Source organism: Epinephelus lanceolatus, chromosome 12, assembly GCF_041903045.1.
Source record: "Epinephelus lanceolatus isolate andai-2023 chromosome 12, ASM4190304v1, whole genome shotgun sequence".
NCBI classification, from domain to species: domain Eukaryota; kingdom Metazoa; phylum Chordata; class Actinopteri; order Perciformes; family Serranidae; genus Epinephelus; species Epinephelus lanceolatus.
Genome location: NC_135745.1, coordinates 27,143,430 through 27,166,959, shown reverse-complemented (window position 1 = coordinate 27,166,959; position 23,530 = coordinate 27,143,430). Strand labels below are relative to the sequence as shown.

Genomic DNA, 23,530 nt, shown 5'->3' with positions numbered 1-23,530 from the left:
TTTGTTTGGAAACGTGTTTAGTATAAGGACACATTCACACTGGCGCTGTTTGGTCCGCTTTAAACGAACCCTGGTCCGCTTCCATGGATAGATTGGTTTGTTTGGAGTGGTGTGAATGCTCATTCGAACTCATTCATGCGGACCAAACAAGTGAACCCTGGACTGCTTGAAAACTGGGGGTCTCGGTTCATTTGCAAGTGAACCCTGGTGCGGTTCGCTTACAGTGGGAAATGCAAATGAACTATCTAGCAAATCAAAGAGAGGAAGTGAACCAAAGAGAGGAAGTGATGTAGAGCACAGTACATTTTGGGTAGAAAAAACAAAGCCAAGAACGCAAACCAGGAGAAGCAGAGGTAATCAAAGAAAAAGTTGGAAAATGTCTCATGGGCAGACGTGGAGTAGTGAGGAGGTGCAGGCGGTTATTGATATATGGTCAGACGACTATATATCGCAGTTGCTTGTAGCTAACCTCAATGGATTTCCGTTTTCGGTCCTGGCCAAGCGATGAGCCGAGTTTTCTTCTTCCTCATGCTTTTTTACTTCCTGATCAGTGGTGGTTTCGGGCAATACCGCCCCCAAACGAGCAGCTGTTGTAACTGCATGACATTGTCCAGGCTGTTTGGTCCACTTTAAAGTGCAGTGTGAAAGCGAACTGAACCAAATGAAGGTGTGACATTTTTCGGCATTCCCCGCCCAATCGAACCGAGTCCCCCTGACTACCCTGGTGTGAATGCGCCCTAAGACAGTTGTTTTGTTAGTGAACCTTGTGAGTTGTAATGTCACTGAATTTTGTAACGTTACCTTTGTTAAATGTCACTGTTGTCCCTGGCTTCATATGAGTAGAGGAAAAGTCTGAAAGCTGCTAGGCTAATTTATACAATGAAAATGCCATAGGCTCGTGCTAAAAACATTAGCATGCTGTATTTGTGGGGAAAATGTGTTGCGCTGATGCACAACTATAAATCCTGCTTAAGTCTTTTTTTTTTTTTTTTAACACAGGTGTAGTTACATGGTTACAATCTGAGTCCCCCCCAACCCAGTGGGCCCCGGTGCAACTTTATTTACGCCCCTGCTTCCCCCACAGAATCCACATCTACAATGGTCATATAAGTGTTATTGGCTTGTTCCTCTGGCCCATAAAGTCTTGCTCAGTTCCAATGTAGTATTATGTGGTTTTAAAGTTACTCAATAACAAGCACGTAATTTCCGACAAACTCTTCTTCTCTGGGGGCCCCCTCCACACACATGCTGCTGACAGGATCTGTCCTGGGCTCTGCCTATGACTGACATCTGAATAATATCGCCTCTGTTTTTCACACGTGTTCCTTAGTGTCATTAATAAGATACATTTAATAACCAACTAAAGTAAAGAGTGAACAAGCGGTTTCCTCTCGCAGTCTCATCTCATGACACACTGAGCTCTCTCTGTGTGGGAGGGCGGTCCATGATGATGAGCCTGCTAGCACCCGTACAGCAGGCTAGTAGCTGTGCGGAGCTAGCGTGCTACCAAACTGAGCAGTTTATTTTCGGGACAGCACGATGAAGAACATCATGAAGTATTACAGACTTATTTCACTACAGCATATTGACAACATCAGCGGGAGCTAGGGGCGTCTCTTCTCCGCCACAGCGGGTCTGTCCCGACCCCTCCGTGTCGTTGTTCGGATGGACTAACGTTAGAGCTAGCGCCGCTGCTTGAGACTTCCCGACCGGGCACGAATGGGATTCACTCAGCTAGCCGTTGCTAATGGTTGTGCTGGCAGACTAGCTTCGCGGCTAACCGGTTGGCGTTAGCTAGCTGACACAGGTAGCTCTATATTTGTTTTTGTCGTGTTTTGTTGTGTGTTCGCTTTTACTTTTATACTGAACAGCTTCCCAGTTACACACCCGACAGACAGCCGGGTCGCACCCGTTTATTGAAGTAACTTAACCTCAGACCAACATGAGCTTGTTATGTATCAGTCGATGTTTTCATATTGTAGATGACATTGATCTGCTTAGTGAACTTGGCTAGCATGGTTAGCTAGCAAGCTAGCAAAGAAACAACTTAAACCCACCAAGCAGCAGCGCAGCACAAACTAATTGATGTGACTGTCAAGCCCAGGCTAAAAGCTATAACTTAGCAGTGTTATCCACACTTAACTAACCTTCTTTAAGCTAACATGGTTGTTTACATGAATTTTTAAGTCCTTTCATTCGACATCACTGGACATTTATCGGTCCATTGCTGCCCTCTGTGAGTTAGCATGAGTTATTTTAACACCAGCTCACTAAAGGGAAAGTTTTGTCCATAGATGTTGCTGTCTGATGTGATGACTTGTTATGTTATCCTCAGGTCCCTTGCTAAATTTATGAAAATTCAAAAAACGCAGTGACATCTTCAATTACTGCTATATCCTGTCACCTGAGTTGTTATAAGTTGCTACTACAGTTCAGTCAAATTGAAGTAAAGCAACTTTACAGAATAGCTATGTGCAATATGGTCAGCCAAAAAACCTTAAGACCTATATACAGTGTTCCTCCAGGCATTCCTTTAGTATAACGTTACAGCTACTGAATTTTATGACATATTGGCAACCCATGTGAACTTAAATCTCCCCCAGGAGTGTGTATTAAGCATTTTATATGCTGTCACACTGCATCTCCAGCATCTTCTCAGGTCACCAACTCACTAAAGCTAATGTTATTGCAGTAACATCTGCAATTACTGTCACAATTGTGTTGTTATAGTTGTTATAAGTGTGTTGCTACCTCTGATCTGCCAAACTGAAGTAAAGTAACTTTACATCATGGCTATGTGCAATGTGGCCAGCTCAAAAACACTAAACCAATATACCTTGCACCTACAGGCATTGCTTTAGTATGCAGTTACTGAATTTTATGACATTTTTGGCAACCCACGTTCACGTAAATGTCCCCCAGGAGTGTTCAGTTTTCAATTTAATTTATAATGCCCAATATCACACATCACAATTTGCCTCAGAGACAGCATACGACATCCCTCTGTCCATGGACCTTTGCAGAGTATAAGGAAAAACTCTCCCAAACAAACCTTAAACAGGGGAAAAAATGTTAGAAACCTCAGGAAGAGCAATAGAAGTTGTGTGTACAGAATAGATCAATGTCTTAAAATAAGTGTGTGTTTAGCATTTTTATGTGGTGTCACAATGCAACTCCAGCATCTCTCAGGTCAAGTGTTTACCACAAGCTTTATGCATTATTGTGCACAGGTCAGTGATTCTTACATAATTCTGTTTTCTTCCTTCTCACAGTTGGTTGACATCGCTCATCTCGTAATTACCGGGCTCCTGAAATAGAGGATTAGTTAGCACGACCATGCCTCCCAGGCCCTCCTCAGGAGAACTATGGGGGATGCACTTGATGCCCCCCAACATCCTAGTGGACTGCCTTCTGCCAAATGGCATGATTCTCACATTGGAATGCCTCCGGGAGGCCACGCTGATCACAGTCAAGCATGAGCTTTTCAAAGAGGCCAGGAAGTACCCTCTTTACCATCTGCTGCAGGAGGAGAGCTCCTACATCTTTGTCAGCGTCACCCAAGAGGCAGAGCGGGAGGAGTTTTATGACGAGACCAGGAGGTTGTGCGATCTCAGGCTCTTTCAGGCCTTCCTCAAAGTCATCGAGCCAGTGGGCAACAGAGAGGAGAAAATTCTTAACAGAGAAATAGGTATGGTTCATGAATTATGTAGGTACAGTGCAACCTACCGTACCATACAGTAACGTACTGTAGCAACTGTTGGCCTTGGGGATGTCATTACCCGCAGTGAGGAGGATTAACATAATACTGTTGGCTTTATGTTATGTGTTGTACTGTATTATTCCAAGGCTAATATCCCACGTGTCAATGCCAAAAAAAAAGTTTTTTGTTATGCACGTGTTTCTCCTTTCAGGTTTTGCCATTGGAATGCCTATATGTGAGTTTGATTTGGTGAAAGACTCAGAAGTGCAGGACTTCAGAAGGAACATTTTAAATGTTTGCAAAGAGGCCGTGGACCTCAGAGACAGTAACGGACCCCACAGCAGAGCTTTGTACGTGTATCCTCCCAATGTAGAATCCTCCGCAGAACTTCCCAGGCACATCTATAACAAGCTAGATAAAGGTAACATTTCACTCCTGGCTCAAAATATATTGTGCAAACATTCACATTTTAGCTGTTTGCGCCTTCTCTGTGTATAAAAAAATGAAAGCATATTTCTCCAATTTGTTCTTTTATTCTTTTTCCCTCAGGTCAAATCATTGTGGTGATATGGGTTATTGTGTCACCCAGCAATGACAAGCAGAAGTACACCCTGAAGATCAACCACGACTATGTGCCGGAGCAGGTGATTGCCGAAGCCATCCGTAAGAAGACACGTAGCATGCTGCTCTCCCAGGAGCAGTTAAAGATGTGTGTGCAGGAGTATCAGGGAAAGTACATCCTCAAAGTCTGCGGCTGCGACGAGTACTTGCTGGAGAAATACCCTCTGAGTCAGTACAAGGTAATCTAATTTAATCTTACGCATGCTGCATCTGATGCTGTTGTACTTAGAGGCGGGAGAGTTTCACTTCACATCAAATTATCATCCAACACAAATGTGCTTGGCATTCATGACATGAAATGAAATTCATGAGAAAATGAGCTGCCTGTGAAATGTGCTGATTCAAGAATAGACCGTATACATCACATTATATAAGCACAAAGCACTGAATGCTTCAGTTACTGCTGAGTTGTGCTTGTAAAATCCAATAATTTACATCTTAATAAACCCTGGAAATTGTATGAATGGCTTCAAAATGTCAAACAGCATGAATAGCTTCAAAATGTCACAATCATGGCTGCTTCAAAATGTCACTTTGTGTGTCCTTGACAGTATGTGCGCAGCTGTATCATGCTGGGAAGGATGCCCAACTTGATGCTAATGGCAAAAGACAGCCTGTATTCCCAGCTGCCCATGGACACTTTCACCATGCCGTCATACGCGCGGCGAATATCCACAGCAACGCCCTACATGAATGGGGAAACAGCCACAAAGTCTCTCTGGACTATCAACGGAACGCTGAGGATCAGGATACTGTGTGCCACTTACGTCAATGTCAACATCAGAGACATTGACAAGGTACACTGGCGTGGTGCTATGACCACTACATCTTGTTTTATTTATAGCTTCTCTGCTTTGTTCTGCTTTGTCAAAGATAAACTCTGACTGTAATCTCACATCACCAGCACCTCTGAGGTTATTAGAAGATTGTTCACACCGTGCAGTCAGAAATCCACTGGAAGATATCTCACCACTTGATGGATTAGTATATAAAACTGTTGTTGTTGTGGCTGCTCTAGATCTACGTCAGGACGGGGATATACCACGGTGGAGAGCAGCTGTGTGACAATGTCAACACTCAGCGCGTGCCCTGCTCGAACCCCAGGTAGTACACAGTGAAGAATGGCACTCCACACACTGGGATTCCACTCAGCTTTGCGACAGTGACGTGATTGATTATGTTAATGGTACCTTCCCTGTTTTTTCCAGGTGGAACGAGTGGCTGAACTACGACATGTACATTCCAGACATCCCCCGTGCTGCCCGGCTCTGCCTCTCCATCTGCTCTGTGAAAGGAAGGAAAGGGGCGAAAGAGGTTAGCGATGAAATGCTGAAATGCTACATTAAAGTTATAATGCTTAAAGGGACAGTTCACCCCCCAAATTTCCTCTTACCTGTCATGCTTTTTATCAGTCTAGATTGTTTTGTGAGTGTTGGAGATATCGGCTGTAGAGATGTCTGTCTTCTCTCCAGTATAATGGAACTAGTTAGCACTCTTGCCAAAAAAAATAAATAAAAATAGACTTGAAACACTCAACAGCAATGTCTCTTTCCTCCAAGATAATCCACAGACCTTGTCATCAGCAGTTTCATGTAGGAAATGCTTCTTTCTGCTGAACTACACCCACTATCTGTATTACTGCACAGAAGGAAGTGTGCATCTTCTCATGACAGCATGAGATGTAAACATTAATGGCGTCGTCTTCAGCTGAGCTGCAGTCTTAGCTAGCTCCGTGGTGCTAGGCGAGCTAGCAGTAAATGCACACTTCCTTCTGAGCAGTGATTCGGTTGGTTGGTGTAGTTTTAAAGAGAAAGAAAATAGTTCCTTCATGATACTGCTCACAACCAGGTCTGTGGATTATCTTGAGTAACTGGGCCATGGTTTCTGGTAAGAGAAGAAGAAGAAGATATACTTTATTAATCCCCAAGGGGAAAATCATTTTTTTTCACTCTGTTGTCATACACACACAAGCCCAATATACAAACATATGCAAAAACAGGACCTAAACATGCATTAGATGGAGAGATGTCAGAGTTTGGTGTTCGGTGCCTTGCTCAAGGGCATCTCTGCAGTGCCCAGGAGGTGAACTGGCACCTCTCCAGCTACCACTTCATGCTCCATATTTGGTCCGGACAGGGACTTGAGCTGGCAACCCTCTGGTTCCCAACTCATGCCCCTATTGACTTGGCTACTGCCGCCCAAGAGACAGTGCTGTTGTCTTACCAACCACGTCTCAGCGCAGAAGGAAGCGTGCATCTACTGCTAGCTCACCTAGCACTACAGAGCTAGCTAATGTTACAGCTCAACCAAAGAGGATGCCATTAATATTTACATCTCACACTGTCACAACCATGGCCCTCTTGTCCGTGAGTAGATGTATGGTTTCGTTTGCAGCAATAAAGTTGGCGGGTGAAGTTTGGTAGAAAGAAAATAGTTCCTACATGAAACTGCTCACAACAAGGTCTGTGGATTATCTTGAGTAACTGGGTTATGATTTCTGGAAAGAGACATTGCTGTTGAGTTTTTCAAATGTACTTTTTTGGCACTTTGAGCACCACAAGCTGAGTGACATCTAGTTCCATTATATTGGAGAGAAGGCAGACATCTCTACAGCTGATATCTCCAACACTCAGCAACTCACACCAAAACAATCTAGGTTGATAGAAAATACTACAGGCAAGATGAAAACATATATTTTGATTTATGGGTGAACTGTGCCTTAAACATTAGCTTTAGTTGATTTGATGATATTGTGGTTACTAGTCGTAACAAGAAATGTGTTTTAATACTACAGCAAACACTCCTTATATATCAAAGGAGCAACTGGTGTGTCTGCTCACAGCGCAGTCAAACAAGGTGGCATTGTTTTAATTAAGATGTCAGTCAGTGACTGGCCTTCTTCCATCATGCCATGAGCAACTGCGCTCTGATTTCATGACGGGCATGGCACAAGTAGTTTTCCACAACAGCAGAGCGGAGTGAAAGGAGTTGGTTAATTAGGCGAGGAGGTGAAGGCATGCAGCCTGTCATCTGCAGCTCTTCATGTAACAGCTCATTGTGGCTGCTCTTTCTTGTTTTATTAATTTCTGCAATAGATAAAACGGATCCGCTGTCAAAAAGAACCAAAAATGACGTGTTTTGCAGACGTATTTTTTCATGAACAATCGCCCCAGGGACAAATACATTGCGTTTCCTGTGTCACGATAAAAGCTACTCACTGATTGAACACTTTTATGTAAATCAGCAGGAGGAAGAAATGTTGCCCTGGATCATATTCATGCGTCGTTTTCCTGTGAATCTCTTGTGCGTAGGTGGGCAATTTGAATCCAGGGCTGCAATGACAGACTCTGCCAGTAACAATAAAAACAACTATATAGAAACGTAATTCATAGTTGCCAATCCCCCTCGATTTTTCCTGGGAGACTTCGGTTTTTTATTGCCCTCTTACTGTTTCCTCCCAGGGTCGCAATTCTCTCATACTTCTCCAAATTTATGACAAATTCTCACACATTTTTTGTCATTTTTTGTTTTTACAACCTGTCTCTGGCACTGTGCAGCAAGTGTAAGCCCTGTGACTCTGAAAGTTTACAGTTCCTACCTTTAAAACAATACAGTGATGCATAAGAGAGCTGCTCGCGCCTCCTTGTCTTTCTCAGTGAGGCGAAAGGAATACTTGAGCAAATTTCACATGTCCTAGAAAGAAGTGTTCCTGTTTCTTACAGAAAGTTTGAAAGAAAGGGGCATGCATTTTGTAAAAACTGCCTTGTCGATTCTTCCATCAAGCATGGGGGTTGCACAGTGAGCTGAAATGAATGAATGAAAACTGATGAATATTAGTTTATGCCAGGGATTCATGCAAGTTCACGCAAGAGGGGAAAGTTATTCTGTACTCTTTCCTGAGAATTAAAAGTGTTTACCAGGAAAATGCTGCTGGATTGTACTAATTTTTTTTGTTCTTTAAAAGTAATCAGAATGCAAAGTCTCCCCCAAATTTGGTTTTAAAATCCTCCGTATGTTTTAGGTGTCAAGGTTTGCAAGTATAAAGTTAGAGAGTGTAAATACTTTAAATGGATTTTGCCTAAAAAATGCTGGTCGTGAATAAAATTAAAATCAGAAACAGGGATTTTGTAAAGCGACCTTTTGAATGTTATATTCAAATTCCTACTCAATCTATTCTTGTTTCATTCTTATTCAAATCAGAGCAGTTAGCAGAGGCGGTTAACGCAGGCATGGGAAATAAACAACCTCCCTGTGTTGTGCGCTGCACCTGTCTGCTCCGTAGCCTCGAGCAGTTGCCTCGCTAATCATTTTCCTATGCATCATCTTACTGGTATTCTCCTGCAGGAGCACTGTCCTCTGGCCTGGGGCAACATCAACCTGTTTGACTACACCCACACATTAGTATCAGGGAAGATGGCTCTCAACCTATGGCCTGTCCCACACGGCCTGGAAGACCTGCTCAACCCAATCGGTGTCACTGGCTCCAACCCCAACAAGGTGAACAGCAAATGTCAACATCATGAACACAATGCTTAGTCCCTGTTTGTGCTTCCAGTCATGTCTTGTCCTTTTTCTACAGAGCAAATAGTGGCGTGATGGACAAATGTAAACAGACATTGCTCTCCTTTGTTCTTTCATTTAAGTCTTTTCCTGTCGGTTAACCAGAAAATATGTTATTTCAAATGAAATACAAAGCTGTATATGCCAAAAATGAATGTAAATTGCACGGGATGTCAAAGAAGATTTCTTTTAGTCACATCTGACAATACTAAGAAGATAGAAAAACATGGCACAGAACAATCTTTTCAAAGCTTTTCAGGTATTATGCACTGACCTCTAAGCCCCATGACCCAGTTTAAATTGAGCTGGTGACGACATGTAGAGTTTCACAGCCGGATTTAAGCCGCACAGATTTAATCAACCAAGCTTCTTATCCCATTTAATTAGATACTCATTGATACAGGTGCCATTTTTGATTACAGTAAAGACCTTTCCCCTCTCACCACTATCTCACCCTGCAGGAAACACCTTGTCTGGAGCTGGAGTTTGACCATTTCAGTTGCCCCGTCAAGTACCCCGATATGGCCATCATCGAGGACCACGCAAACTGGAATATATCCAGAGAGCTTGGCTTTAATTACTGCCACACCGGTTTGGTAAGATAACAAGCATTTTTTTAATTATGTGGTTTGTGTCACTTCATTCACCCTGAGCTCTGATTTTCATTGTGAGCTGCTGACACATTGTTGTTCACTCACACCACAGACGGTAAATTAACACCTTTTCATTCATAATGACACAGGACTGTAGGGCTGGGAAACTGTAGGCACCTCATCAATCGATCTGGGCTACGATACGATGGTAAAATGCATCCTAGTGGATCAAAAATTTGGATTTCTGTACATCATTTATTTTTATCTCACTGTGTGGCTACTTGCTACTTTTAAAACAGCATATTGGTAATGATTCATGATTAAAATAAACTAGGGCTGTCACAGGATTAATTTTTAATTGCGATTAATCGCTAAATTTCAAGAGTTAATCACGATTAATTGCTTTTTTTTATAATTGCATGTTTAACATTCTAGCATTTTGTATGTCAAAACACCTTTTTTTTGGGGGGGGCATTTTTTTTGCCTTTAATTGGTAGGAAAGCGAAGTGTGAGGTGGGGAGAGAGAGGGGGAGTGACATGCAGCAAAGGGCCACGGGCTGGAATCGAACCTGGGCCGCTGTGGCAACAGCCTTGTACATGGGGTGCCTGCTCTACCACTAAGCTACCAACGCCCCTTCAAAACACTTGAAGTACATACTAACCAGAGTTAGTTTGTAACCAGACTGAGACCACCTCTTCAAGAAGGTCTCTGTCCGGTTGTTTTGGTGTGCACCTGAGTGTGATTGCTGTGTTCACACCTGCCCTAATGAAGCGCACTTAGGGGGCAAATTAACTTGAGTTCGACTGAACCGAACCAAACACGGCAGGTGTGAAAGCACCCTAAATCAAGTGGGGTGCAAGTCAGAGTCATGTCTGGCAGGTAACTATAAAATATAAAAAAAAATAGCTCTGTCAAACCATAGGTCACATAACAGCACACAGCTCACAGCAAATGATGGAATATATCACCAGAAAAAACAGCACTGCACAAACAAATAGACCTCAGCTCAGTTCAGTCCACTGAATCTGTTTTCTGTTTTCTTGGCAACCCTTCACAGTTCAGTCCCAGTCGTGCTGTAAACCACCGAAACAAAACACAGCTCAAAAGTGCTGCAGGTTTTTACTGTGGTTCTCCACAAAACAAATGCATCTGTATTTGCAGTTCAGTGACAGGAAATTATTTACAATATATACACCCGGTACTGCAGTACCACTGACCACTGAGTAAGGCAGTTAGTTTGGTTTGTCACACTTAACTTTCTCAAGACTGCAACTCTGAAGAAAGAGAAACTCCAACAGCGACAATGGGGCAGTGATCCTCCTACTAACACCAGTTTGCTTTCCATGAGTGGACTAAATAACATGGACTTAGATCATGCTCTGATGCCCAGGGTAAAGCTGCCGTACTCTTCTTCACTGACCAACAGCAGCGGTGGCTTTGAGAACGACTAACAGTTTTTTCTCTGCAGGTGCATAATATGTTTAACTTGTCAACTGAACCGTCTGGGAGGTTTTTAAAGTGAAACGAGCCATTAATAAAGCACAGTGGTGTCTTATTTTCCCATTGCTATAGCAGCAGGAGGCAGAGAGCCATTTTAAAAAAATGAAATGTTGATATTGTAATAATAATACACTCGTTAAGTCACTGATGATGCATCAGAGTCTTGAAGGGTTGTCTCATTTCATAGGGGAAGATTTCAACTACTTCCCCTTGTAACTCTGTTTCCGAGGGGCAAAAGGGCACTTAAAAATGAGGGGTAGGGGTAAAAATAAGAAATGGGATTGGGCCATAATCTTTCAACAGAGTAATTCATTTTTCTCCACCCCTGCAACATGGTGCTGACATTGTTGTTCCGTTTATTAAACTACGTGTTGCATGTGTTATATGGCGTCATAGAGTAACAGACTGGCGCGTGACAACCCCCTGACTGACAGCGACAATGAGCAGCTACGCCAGGTGTGTAACAGAGACCCGCTGTCTGAAATCACTGAGCAGGAGAAAGACTTTCTGTGGAGGCACAGGTAATGTGTGTGCGCCTGTATGCCATTATGTGGCGTATCTGAGGGGTCAAAACAATTACACTTTACACAGAAGTCACTGTGTGTTGCCATGTCATTGAAGTTAGAATTAATTTGCTCTCTCCCCAAACTGTTTTAGACAAGACTGCCTCAACATGCCAGAGATCCTCCCCAAGATCCTCCTGGCTGTGAAATGGAACTCCAGAGATGAGATTGCACAGGTACGCTCAGGTTTCTGCTGCTGACACCTTTATTTTGAAGGACACCACACGGGGAAATAGATGTGTGCCTAACCCACTGTTATACTAATGCAACTCAGCCGATACTTACCCAGATAGTGCACACAAACATGTTGTCTCAGGTGTTGTAGTGTTGTTTAAAAATGGCAAGAAAGATAAAAATGTCTGAGGTCAGTTTTATTTTGTCATTTCAGATGTATTGCCTCCTGAAGGACTGGCCTGCTATCAAGCCAGAGCAAGCCATGGAGTTGCTGGATTGCAACTTCCCTGACCCTATGATCAGAGAGTTTGCTGTAAAGTGCCTTGAGAAATACCTAACTGATGACAAACTCTCACAGTACCTCATTCAGCTGGTTCAGGTGTGTTGCATCCTCATCGTATTATTGTGAGAGGAAGGTTGAGGTTTCAGTTTCATACACTTTAAGATTTTTTTTTAGGCAAATAATAATGTTTAATGGTGTTTTCTCTGTTTCCTGTGCCCAGGTTCTAAAGTATGAGCAGTACCTTGACAACCCGCTTGCACGCTTCCTGCTAAAAAAGGCATTAACCAATCAAAGGATAGGACATTTCTTCTTCTGGCATTTAAAGTGAGTTCATTTTAAAAGTTCTTCTTTTAATTTGTAGCTGTTTGTCCATGATTTGAATGGTTAAAGTGATGTTTGAATTAGGGATGGGCCTTTTTAAGTTACTTCAATATTCAAGTATTTGTATTAAATTATTGTACAGTACTCACAAAAAAATCTAGCATCTAAATTGGCCAACAATGAAAAAACAAGTGCAATCCAAATTGAGTTCTGGAATTGTCACGGCCACCCCTAGTTTGAATGTCACTAACTGTCAGGTCTCCAGTCACGTTGAATTCAAGAAAGTTCTGTGAATTCAGCTGATGTCAGTTGATGTTTTGGGATACTCTGTGTCTGTTTGTATTAGAGCTTTGATTCTCTGCCCAAACTTGATTGGGCTTGACCTGACCCGCCGAGTCTGGCTGGACAGTGGTTTCTGAAAATTCCCCCCGGGCTTGAATCTGGTTGGTTTTGCTACAGTTTCCTGGTGTTTTTTTTTTTTTTTTAATTTTTATTCGTCTTCAATTCAGACCGTATACAGGACAGCTGTTGGGAAATTTGGGCAGGGGAACAACATTTTCAAAAGTCGGCCCCTTATCGAAACCGGCATTCTGACTGAGCTGGTCAGGATGCAGTCTGGCTCACGTTTACCTCAGCAGCACTTGTGAGCGTTGCACATCCACCTGACCCATGTCGGATGGACCGCACCACTTCTCATACCTGCATGGGGTGGGAGCATCAGATGGCATGTTTAAATGTATGTTAATAAATACATATAACTTGTATTGTCAGTGATTTCAGTAGGTAAATTGTTGTACTTGATCCAATTTAAGCGTCAACCGTAGACTTTTTCATGGGCCCTCTTTGGCCTTAAGCTGGGGTCATCTCTACCCTTTGACCCCAATGATGGCAGACCTGATGTTGTAGTATCTAAACCCTGCCTGTCATCTTTATTTATCTGATCTTTATTTAGTGTCTATGTTAAATGATGGTTTTTGGATTGTGCTGAACATTTGGTAAGAGAAGGCGCATGTCACACATTTCTGTCAACGAAAAAGAAAAGTTAAAGTGCAAATTCAGGTTTTCATTTTGGCCCAAAACTGCTGTCGTGGTTCAGGCTTGGACAGAAACTCTGTGAGTTCATGTCGGGTCAGGCCTGATTTCTTTTTTTGGCCCTAATCATAGCTCTAAATTCTACGGATGCTGGACACATTTCTCATCAGGACCCAAACAACCCCTAATGTTTTTCCTTCTCTCACTGATATGTGTGCAGGTCAGAGATGCACAACAAGACAGTCAGCCAGCGGTTCGGCCTGCTGCTCGAGTCGTACTGCCGGGCCTGTGGCATGTATCTGAAGCACCTGAGCAGACAGGTGGAGGCCATGGAGAAACTCATCAATCTCACTGACCTCCTCAAACAGGAGAAGAAAGATGAGGCGCAGAAGGTAATCCGACAGCCGGCAGCTGTTAACTGTGATCCATTGAGTCGTTGAGTTTAATCCTGATAACATCTGGACCAATCAGGCCACAGAGAAGCCACAATACAGCTGAGTGATTGAGTTTGGACAGGTGCTTTTTTCACTTTGCTTGCTGCTAAATATATTTTAACCACACATTTCTAAAACAAAACAAGGTGATCCTTATAATAGCCGTAGATTTATGCAGTGTATTCTTAAATTACAGCTGGTGCTTACACAGGTTGGTTCCAAAAAAGGCCGGTATGACCTCTGATAATGTTTGCATGGTTCATTTAGCATAATTAATATCTCCGCAGTATCACTTCCATCAGTATCAGTGGCTCTTAAGTTTTAAATAAAAATACCAGTCCATTACCATTTAATTCTGATTGACTGTACACATCAGAGCTTCAGCTGCTGTTAATGAAGGTCAACACTTGTAAATGATTTACTATAAAAGCCTTCTAGGCAAGTGAAATGAGCAGCAATCACAGATTAATGCTTCTTAATAGAGTATGATGGAATTTCTTGTAAAACAGGGTACATTAGGGGAAAAGGCATATCGTCTATAATGATGCTCAAATAAAGCAAATAAAGGCCTTCACTTAAAAAAATATAGGCACTTCCTTTGAATAGGGTGCTATTTAAGATGTATAAAAAGATGGTCACTTCTATGCGCCATATAAAAATGAAGCCAAAATATCCTGGATACAGCCGTTGCCACCTTGTGCCGGTCATCAGGAACCAGAGTCTGCGCAGTAGTGATGTCCACATAATCGAGTTACCGCCGTCTGACCAATCTCAAGCAGCACCATTGAACATGAGCACACCGATTGGCACACACAGCTGTCAGTCATGACGTCAAACCCCTTTTTATAGCATCAAACAGCTAATTAAAACCAATCTCATGAGAAAAATGTATACTTGAACATGCATCCGCATAAGAACTACCTAAAATGAGATTGGGAAAAATTTATTTGACATGTATTCCATCTTTTAGTTCAGTATTTAAGTGCTGTCTAAAGGGAGGAGGTTATAGCCACTAGCTAATGTGCCAGTCATACTGGTGGTGGTGTCTATGCAGATACATTGGTTAGCTAGTTAACCAGCAGATTGACGTACTGTCTGAATTTTCTGTTATTAAATAGCGTTCATCAGTGATGAAATGACCAGCCCCCAGCCCCACAGCGCAAAACTGCGGTGCTCTGTGAGGCTGCATTCAGTTAAAGTTTAAAAATTTTGCTGAGGAAAAGCAGCAGGCAGACTGTTCCTACTGTGCATTTACCAGCTGTGTGACCTGCCAGCTGTCTAAACAAGGGTGTACGTTTTGCTATAACATCTGGGCGGGGGACACATATTAAGCAGGGGGCTGGGGGTCATCCCCCTATATATTCAGAGCATCAAACATGGTGAATTTTTAGGCATCAATTTGTGCCTTTTCTGCATTAATCAATGGTAGAAATATCATGGTACTTACACTTCAGTCATGTGAGTTGGTTGATCTTTATGTTTCATGGTAGATTGTAAATGTTGCTTTTGAAGTTGGCAAATTTGCGTTTCCCAAGATAGCGAAGGTCTGATCCACCCTACTTTCCCCCTGACTGGCTAGTACTCGTTGCCTTCGTTGGTTAGGTTGGCAAGGGGAGTGAGACTGTTTAGGGTTAGGGTAAGAATGTCAGTAAGGCAGAATAGTGTTCATGCCTTTGCTTTCCACAAATTGTATGGGGTTGCACACTGCCACCACCTACTTTACTGGAGAAATTGTTGCATTAATGAGTTGCGCTCTAGCAGCACATCAAAGTGTAAGTCGTCTGCCACATTCATGTTTTTGTTGGAGGGGACAAATGCACATATTTTAAATGTTAAGATGGACATGTCTCCTTAATACTACTTAATAATAATATCTTTTTCTCACCTCAAATTCTTTCAGAAAACATATTTTAGTGTACTGTTTAGCTGTAGAATGAGAAAGTTTATGACCCCTGTTTGAAACACTAGAGCTGAAACAGAACACCACCCACCAGCCGCAGCCTAGTTTGACAGTTTGACCACAGTTCAGAAGCAGTGATTGTGATGTGATTGACAGCTGCGTTAGAGACTCCTCGGCTCTGACTGGTTGTTTTCAGTGAGCAGTAGCAGACTCTAGCAAATCCCAGTAGAAGCAGTAGGAAGAGGAGGAGGAACATGATTTTTATCTGACTTGCACTTCTTTCAGAATTTTGTGACAGTTGCGGCAAATATGTCAAAAAGTTATTTCCGTAAAAGTTACCCAACTGTAGCTTTAACTCACATGATGGTGCGTTTCTCTCCTTGAAGGTTCAAATGAAGTTTCTGGTGGAGCAGATGAGAAGGCCTGATTACATGGACGCCCTGCAGAGCTTCACCTCCCCACTGAATCCAGCACATCAGCTGGGAAACCTCCGGTACATCAGCACTCTCTCATCTTACTCTCTCCTCTGATGAAGTGGCTGACATTTATTATTTATTTTCTCTGCAGGTGTTGCTTTTGCCTTGTCTTCTTCAAGGCTTAAGATGTTATTACGTAATACGAGTCAGTGTTTTTTATGTGTGGATAAAGAAAATGTAGGAACACAAGGAACTGCCTCATTTGCAGTAAACCCAGTCCACATGACTCAGCTGGGATGGAATAATGTATATATGTTTTTTGAGTCACATTTCCTCCTCAGACATTTCCCCATTTGTGTTTCAGCCTGGAGGAATGCAGGATGATGTCGTCAGCCAAGCGGCCTCTATGGCTTAACTGGGAAAATCCAGATATGATGTCAGAACTGCTCTTTCAGAACAACGAAATCATCTTCAAAAATGGAGATGGTGAGTTTGTCCATGAAATAAAATAGAGTAGAAAGAACTGTTTGCTCTGATTGTTTGACTAATACAACAGAAAATGGCGATTTCTGTTAGTTGTTAAACACACGGCTGTTAATGTGTCATACTCCCTAATTTGAGGACTATTTTCTGCCTATTATCACACCTATTTTTCTCACTAAACAAGAAAACACAGCTGTACACCAATCCAAGTTTCTGTCTTTCACTGAACTAAGACTAACATTAGCTTGATTGCCTCGTTAGTTCATCGTAAAACACACTTAATTAAACCTCCAAAACCATCTTGTTAGTCATCTAGTTAGCCCACTGTTCACACAATCAACACCTCTGTTTGGGCTGGTCCTTAACTCACTTAGATAGATGTGAAAATATGCAGATCTTCTGGCTGTTTATCCTCTTGGTCTCTTTGTAGTCATTCTCACATATGAACTCCGGACAGTGTCCGGAGAATCAGATCCTGAGTTTCCTTTTAATACATGGAGTAACAGGAGACTGTCTGTGTGTGAAGTGTTCTCGTCTACTGAATATTATGTCAGTCGAATCAGATCTGGCTGATCAATACGAATTTTTGATGACATGTTTTTACTGAACGGGCTCAGTGGGACATTCAGAGTGACAGTGCCATTCACATATACAGTTAACAAGCTAACTGCACATTTCGGAAGTGTGTGATAACATTTTTTTGCAGACACTAGATATCAAAGAAAAGCCAGAGACTGTATCGTATTAAGTTGCCGTGAGCTGTAATTTTGCAACCTCTGAGCAGAAGCAAAACTATAACGTTATCTCAGAGCCTTATGGTGCAAAATGTCTCCTCCTCCGAGAGTAGCATGAAAGTCAAGAGCGCTCACTCTGCAGCAGAATCTGGGGACCACAACAAACTCAGAAACACACCGCACAGCACACTGACTTGCCAAAAATCAGAAAAGACTGCTCGACTTTAATTCGAATCTCCAACTTTTAAGGGACAGCCCTATTGGAAATCTTCCATTCTGTTTAGGTGAGGGTTGGCGCCAGGACACAATGTGGATTACACCACGGTCATGTCACCAGATTGTAATTTGATTTAAAAAAAAACAGTCTTTTGCTGTTCCTTTAATTCGTCTGACGATTTCGTCTTCGGCCTGTACTGACAAGTCTCTGAATCTCCTTGTTGCTGTCTTTGTGTAAATGGCCCTTTGGGTGTTTGTTTTCTTTCTGTTTCGTGCTCGTCTCCAGATAGACACGTCATCAACACACCAATTTGCTCACTGTGAATTTTCCAGACACCTGCTCTATTCTTACATGGGCTCAGTTGAACATTGCATGGACTTTTTACTAGTGTGTTAAAGGAGCTATATGTAAGAAATCTAAAGCAAATAGTCGTAAAATCATCCTAATATGTCACAGAGACTAAGGAATAATGTTCAGATAACATACTGATCTCACCGACAACAATAGTATGGCCAGAATATTCGCATTTAAAAAAATTTTTTACAGTCTGCAAATCATGTTTATGTTTTGAATTTGTGGTTTGGCCTGTTGCGCTACCCACCGCCGTCTACCAGTCACGCAGTCAGTAGAGTCTCAGCATCAGTTGAATTTACAATTGAGCGACAGCAGCACAGCAAGCAGCATTAGCAGTGTCCCGGTACATAGCATCAGCAGCCGGCTCCTCATGAGCTGTATCCCGGCAGCAGCGTTAGCAGCAGAGAAGCCGGACTTGCTTGAACGGTCCGCTGGAAAACCGAAGATCAAGGACGCGGTGACACGGCCCTGCCATGGCAGCCGCCTGTGGACAAACAAATCAGTCTCCAGCGTGCCGCTGTCCAGCAACCTCGAATCTGTAGGGGAGGGGGGGCGGACACAACTCGCGGGAGTATTTTGAATTTGAGTGCAGTAACCGTTTTGGCCACATTCTTACATACAGCGCCTTTAATAGGATAAAGTCTGTTTAATGTCTGATTCAGCTGATTCAGACATTTGTGTTCTCACATACAGCTCCTTCGGGTATGTCAAGATTATTTCAGGTTCGCAGTGCATGTGTGAAAGGGGCTCCTGTCTCTGAGCTGTTCGCTGAGCAGCAGCTCTCACTCGTTTGTCGAAGGCAGCTACAATAACGTTACACCGTGTTTTCAACAAATGAGGAAATAACACATTTTGATGTAAAAATTGCTCATTTTCCACTGCTCGTTTGGTCGTCAGCAAATGCACACCTTGGTGAGCTCTTGACTACAAGTTGGTTTGATTGTATGGAAATTTATACAGAAGTTAGCCAGCTACAACTGTTGCAGTGGCAGCAGTACATATAAAAATGGCTGCCACTCTGACCATCCTGCGATGTTGACTTGAATGGGGACGTTTGTTCACTCTCATTCTGTTTCTATGGTTTTGTATCAGTGCTTTTGCCTTGTATCTTTGTGACTGCCTCTATCTCCATCCTTCCCTCTGTGTATCAGCACACACACACACATGCAAACACAAACACACACACAGACTTGAAAAAGCTCTTGCTGAGCATGCAGCATAATTCAGTCTGAGCCTGTAGGGCACATCATGGCACACAAACACAACCTCATCCATGTTCTTTACACGGAATTCAGAAAGAACAAGTCACATTATTTGAATCACACTTTAGTGCAGCTGTTTGTGCGTTTTGCTGCACCATCTGTGACAAAACTGACTCTGACAGCTCTGCACCATGAGGCATCATGGAGTTGATCAAAGAGCAGCGAAGCAGCTAATATTCACCTTACTGTCATCCACCTCCTCGTCTCTCTGTGCCTCCGCAGATCTGAGGCAGGACATGCTGACGCTGCAGATCATTAGGATAATGGAGAACATCTGGCAGAACCAAGGCCTTGATCTCAGGTAGGCTCCTCACTACACCACGACAGCAAAGATGCAGGTGCACATTAACAGGTGCTGGATACTTTCATGTTCTGCACTCCATACCTGAATGCAGATTAGTGGCAGCCCCTGCGAGCCACCTCGACTTGTTTGATATGAAGTCTGTCGCTGCTGTCCTAATTAATTCTGCCTCTCTTTGTGTTTCTTGTCCTTCCTCTCCCAGGATGTTGCCATATGGTTGTCTGTCAATCGGCGACTGTGTGGGTTTGATTGAGGTGGTGAGGAACTCTCACACCATCATGCAGATCCAGTGTAAAGGCGGCCTAAAGGGGGCACTGCAGTTCAACAGCCACACACTGCATCAGTGGCTCAAGGATAAGAACAAGGGAGAGATGTGAGTGGTAAAAACAGTCATTTATACAGCTCATCCAGGCTTTGGGTGGGCATAGAGGGGTGTTACTGACAATATAAAGAATAATGTGAAGACTCAGGGTTTGAAAAACTCCCAATCCTCTTTGAGACTGAAGTATTTTCCATTTGTTTGATATTTTTCAGGTATGACCAGGCCATAGATCTGTTCACACGTTCATGTGCAGGCTACTGTGTAGCCACGTTTATCCTGGGCATAGGGGACAGACACAACAGCAACATCATGGTCAAAGATGATGGACAGGTACAGATTACATGTACCTTTCTATGCTGTATATGCATACTTTCTGTTTCCCTCCTGAATGATTATTTAATGTCTTACGTTTTTTGTCTTCTCAGCTGTTCCACATAGACTTCGGCCATTTCCTCGACCACAAAAAGAAGAAGTTTGGGTACAAGAGAGAGCGCGTGCCCTTTGTGCTCACACAGGACTTCTTGATCGTTATTAGCAAAGGAACTCAAGAGTGCACCAAAACAAGGGAGTTTGAAAGGTAACACCAGCAACAGACATGAGTGTATTATATTGGGATTAAAGAAGAATGACTATAAAACATATCAAAGCCATATCAGAATGTCCTGCACTTGTCGGCAGCCCTTTGTACAACGAGACCCTGTAATACTGCCACAACAAAGACCCTTTAGTTTGCCGGCTTTGCGTTTATATGCACACCTAAACAATGCCTTCATAATGCCCCCAGGGTTGGCTGAACTTTTTTTGTCCACCTGCCACTCAGTAGATTACCATTGTTTTTTAGGCTGGTCAATCAATCAATCAATCAGTTTTATTTATAAAGCCCAATATCACCAATCACAATTTGCCTCACAGGGCTTTACAGCATACGACATCCCTCTGTCCTTATGACCCTCGCAGCGGATAAGGAAAAACTCCCCAAAAAAACCCCTTTAACGGGGAAAAAAAACGGTAGAAACCTCAGGAAGAGCAACTGAGGAGGGATCCCTCTTCCAGGACGGACAGATGTGCAATAGATGTCGTACAGAACAGATCAACATAATAAATTAACAGTAATCCGTATGACACAATGAGACAGAGAGAGAGACAGAGAGAGAGATGCAGGTAATAACAGTAGCTTACAACAACATTGTTGAAAGTAATAATATTATAGTTCTGGCTACTGTGGTACTCTGGTGAATGAAGCCAGTCCACTTGCATATTTTACCAGTATTTGGCTGGTGGCTGGTGCAAATTCCTAACCTTGAATGCCACTATAGTTTGTGGTTTTAGATAGCATACCATGCTAGTTTTTCAATTAAGTTCAATTCAATTTATTTATAAAGCCCAATATAACAATTTGAGTTGTGATAGCTCGAGTCAGCCCTAGTCGGCTGTTTTTTCTTTTTTGTTTTGTGTTACAGCTGATTTAATATGTTGAATCGGATGCAGAGCTGGTAGAGCCTGTTGGTGAGAGAAATCCCTCTGATTGGTAGTTTAGCTCAGTGCACAAGAAGAGAAAGAGAAGTGAGGAAAACAAATTAACAGTCAAGGTCAAGAGGGCGTGATGGTGTAACTGACTTGTTGTACAAGGTAAGATAATTTCTTTTAGCTACTGAGCTCTTTAGCAGAAACGGGTTTTGGTTAACTAGCGCACGATATATAACCTCTGTTCTTTCACAGTTGGGTGTTGTTAATGTGCTAACTGGCTAACTAGCATCTTCAATCCATCCTGTTGGTCTTCCAGTTTCCCTGTTTTTTGATGAGGAATACAGACTATAACCACCTGCAGCTATGGAGAGTTATACCTTCTCATGCAGGCGCATAACGTATATGCTAGTTGGCTGTTGGCTGTAGTGTTTGCGGTGTGTTCAAGCACAACTTTTTTGCCAAGACATGGGCAATGTGAGGTGATGCAACAGTCAACCTTTATCGTTACTAGTTCTTTGATGTCAGTTTGGTGTTTCTGAGCCGTAACATAATGGAGTCAGCCTCTAGTGTGACATACAGCATACATGTCAGGTGTTTTCTTAATGATAACAATGGCGGACATTTTTGGTTGCTATTCTCGTTCTTTGGGTTAACTGCTAACTGCTGCTAGCTGCTTCTTAAATCTCCTCATGATGGGTCGCACACATAACATGTCGTCAAAATGTCAAACGCATCCTGCCAGTTGTGTACTGTTAGTACCTTGTCTGCTGGCTTAAAGGCGAAGCAACGCTATTCCCTGTCAGAATTCGTACCATTTCTACAGAACAGCGAGACAGAGGAACGTCGTAACATTCGCACCTTGAACAGGCAGCACAAAAGGCACATTTGTCCCCACTTTTCTTCCGTGCTTGTATTCCTATTTGTAAATTTTTTCTGCTCCCTCCTCAGGTTCCAGGAGATGTGTTACAAGGCGTACCTGGCAATCCGGCAGCATGCCAACCTCTTCATCAACCTCTTCTCCATGATGCTGGGCTCCGGGATGCCTGAGCTGCAGTCGTTCGACGACATCGCTTACATTAGAAAGACGCTGGCTTTGGACAAGACGGAGCAGGAGGCCCTGGACTATTTCATGAAGCAGATGAACGACGCTCACCATGGCGGCTGGACTACCAAGATGGACTGGATCTTCCACACAATCCGCCAGCACGCCATGAACTGAAATGACGCGAAAGAGGAGTAAAGGACTGCGGAGACAACAGCACACTAAGAACCAAAAGAATAGTGAGAGGAGAGCGAGGTATTTTCCCCAAACACACTAAGGCCTGGTTAATACGTCTGCCAGCGTGTGACTCTGAAACATTACCTGCCAGCGCACCACAAAATAAGGGTGCTCAGAAGGGCCTATTTCAGGGACATGATGCTTAAATGCTCCTGTTTCTGCAGGTTTCTGAATCTCTCCTCCCTGCACTATGAACAAAGGCAGGGCGGAGTGTCATCAGTCTTCTTCATAGGAACTAAAGTGTAATGGATCGACAATGTTGACAGATTTTTATTTTTCTTATTTTTTATTCCTTTCAGTACATCTACAACCATCAGCATTAAGAAAGGAACATCATGAAGTGGTGTACCATGAGCACAGCCGGCTTTTTCTAAGGATGACCTGACAAAAGTGTATCTGCTTTATTTCCACTACCTATTTTGAACTGATGAAGACGGGGGGGAGATATCGGCGCACACAGCCACGCCAGCTGAGACAGAATGAAAGGGACAATGAGGAGCTGACGTGTGCCCACAAAAATCATATTACCCTCCTTTACAATCATAAAAATCAATCACCAACACTATACCACAGGACTGACAGAGGACGTGTTGTTAAACACTTAGCTAGCATTTAACGCTTTTGGAGCAACTGAACTTATTTGTAGCCTACGGATGACGTGTTCTCAGTTTAGAAATCACGCCAGATAACTGACTTTTGTACAGCAGTATATCCATAGACTTGTATGCATTCGGTGCACATATTCCTTTTTGAGTCTATTTTCTACTGAGCCAAAGTACTAGATGTGTAACTCCACTACTCAGCAGTCTTATTGTAAAAAAGAAAAATAGTCAATACTATTCCAAGTCTCTCGTGTGTACTCATAGCACTGATCTCTGCAGTATTTGTTTTGTTTCGTCTATCAGTATTATCATGCGTCCGGCGTCGAGGCACAAATGTCCGTCCTCCACCCCACACAGTTGGACCGGAGAAAACCTTTCTGACGGTCAGCCGTTTAGGAGGTTATGAATTGT

The 23,530-nt window shown here is 42.9% G+C and overlaps 1 protein-coding gene across 1 annotated transcript; it reads left to right on the top strand.

Moving 5' to 3' along the window:
* Nucleotides 1-1,431: 1,431 nt before the first annotated feature.
* LOC117271943 (phosphatidylinositol 4,5-bisphosphate 3-kinase catalytic subunit alpha isoform) lies at nt 1,432-23,344 on the top strand. The gene is made up of 21 exons (XM_033650510.2): nt 1,432-1,807; nt 3,273-3,688; nt 3,912-4,121; nt 4,250-4,500; nt 4,873-5,118; nt 5,340-5,425; nt 5,530-5,635; nt 8,666-8,818; nt 9,343-9,477; nt 11,372-11,496; nt 11,633-11,714; nt 11,927-12,091; nt 12,216-12,319; nt 13,569-13,740; nt 16,069-16,175; nt 16,463-16,584; nt 19,371-19,449; nt 19,652-19,822; nt 19,984-20,101; nt 20,197-20,348; nt 22,187-23,344. The coding sequence occupies exons 2-21, from the start codon at nt 3,337-3,339 to the stop codon at nt 22,455-22,457; spliced, it is 3,207 nt and encodes a 1,068-aa protein (XP_033506401.2). The 5' UTR covers nt 1,432-1,807; nt 3,273-3,336; the 3' UTR covers nt 22,458-23,344.
* Nucleotides 23,345-23,530: the final 186 nt, after the last annotated feature.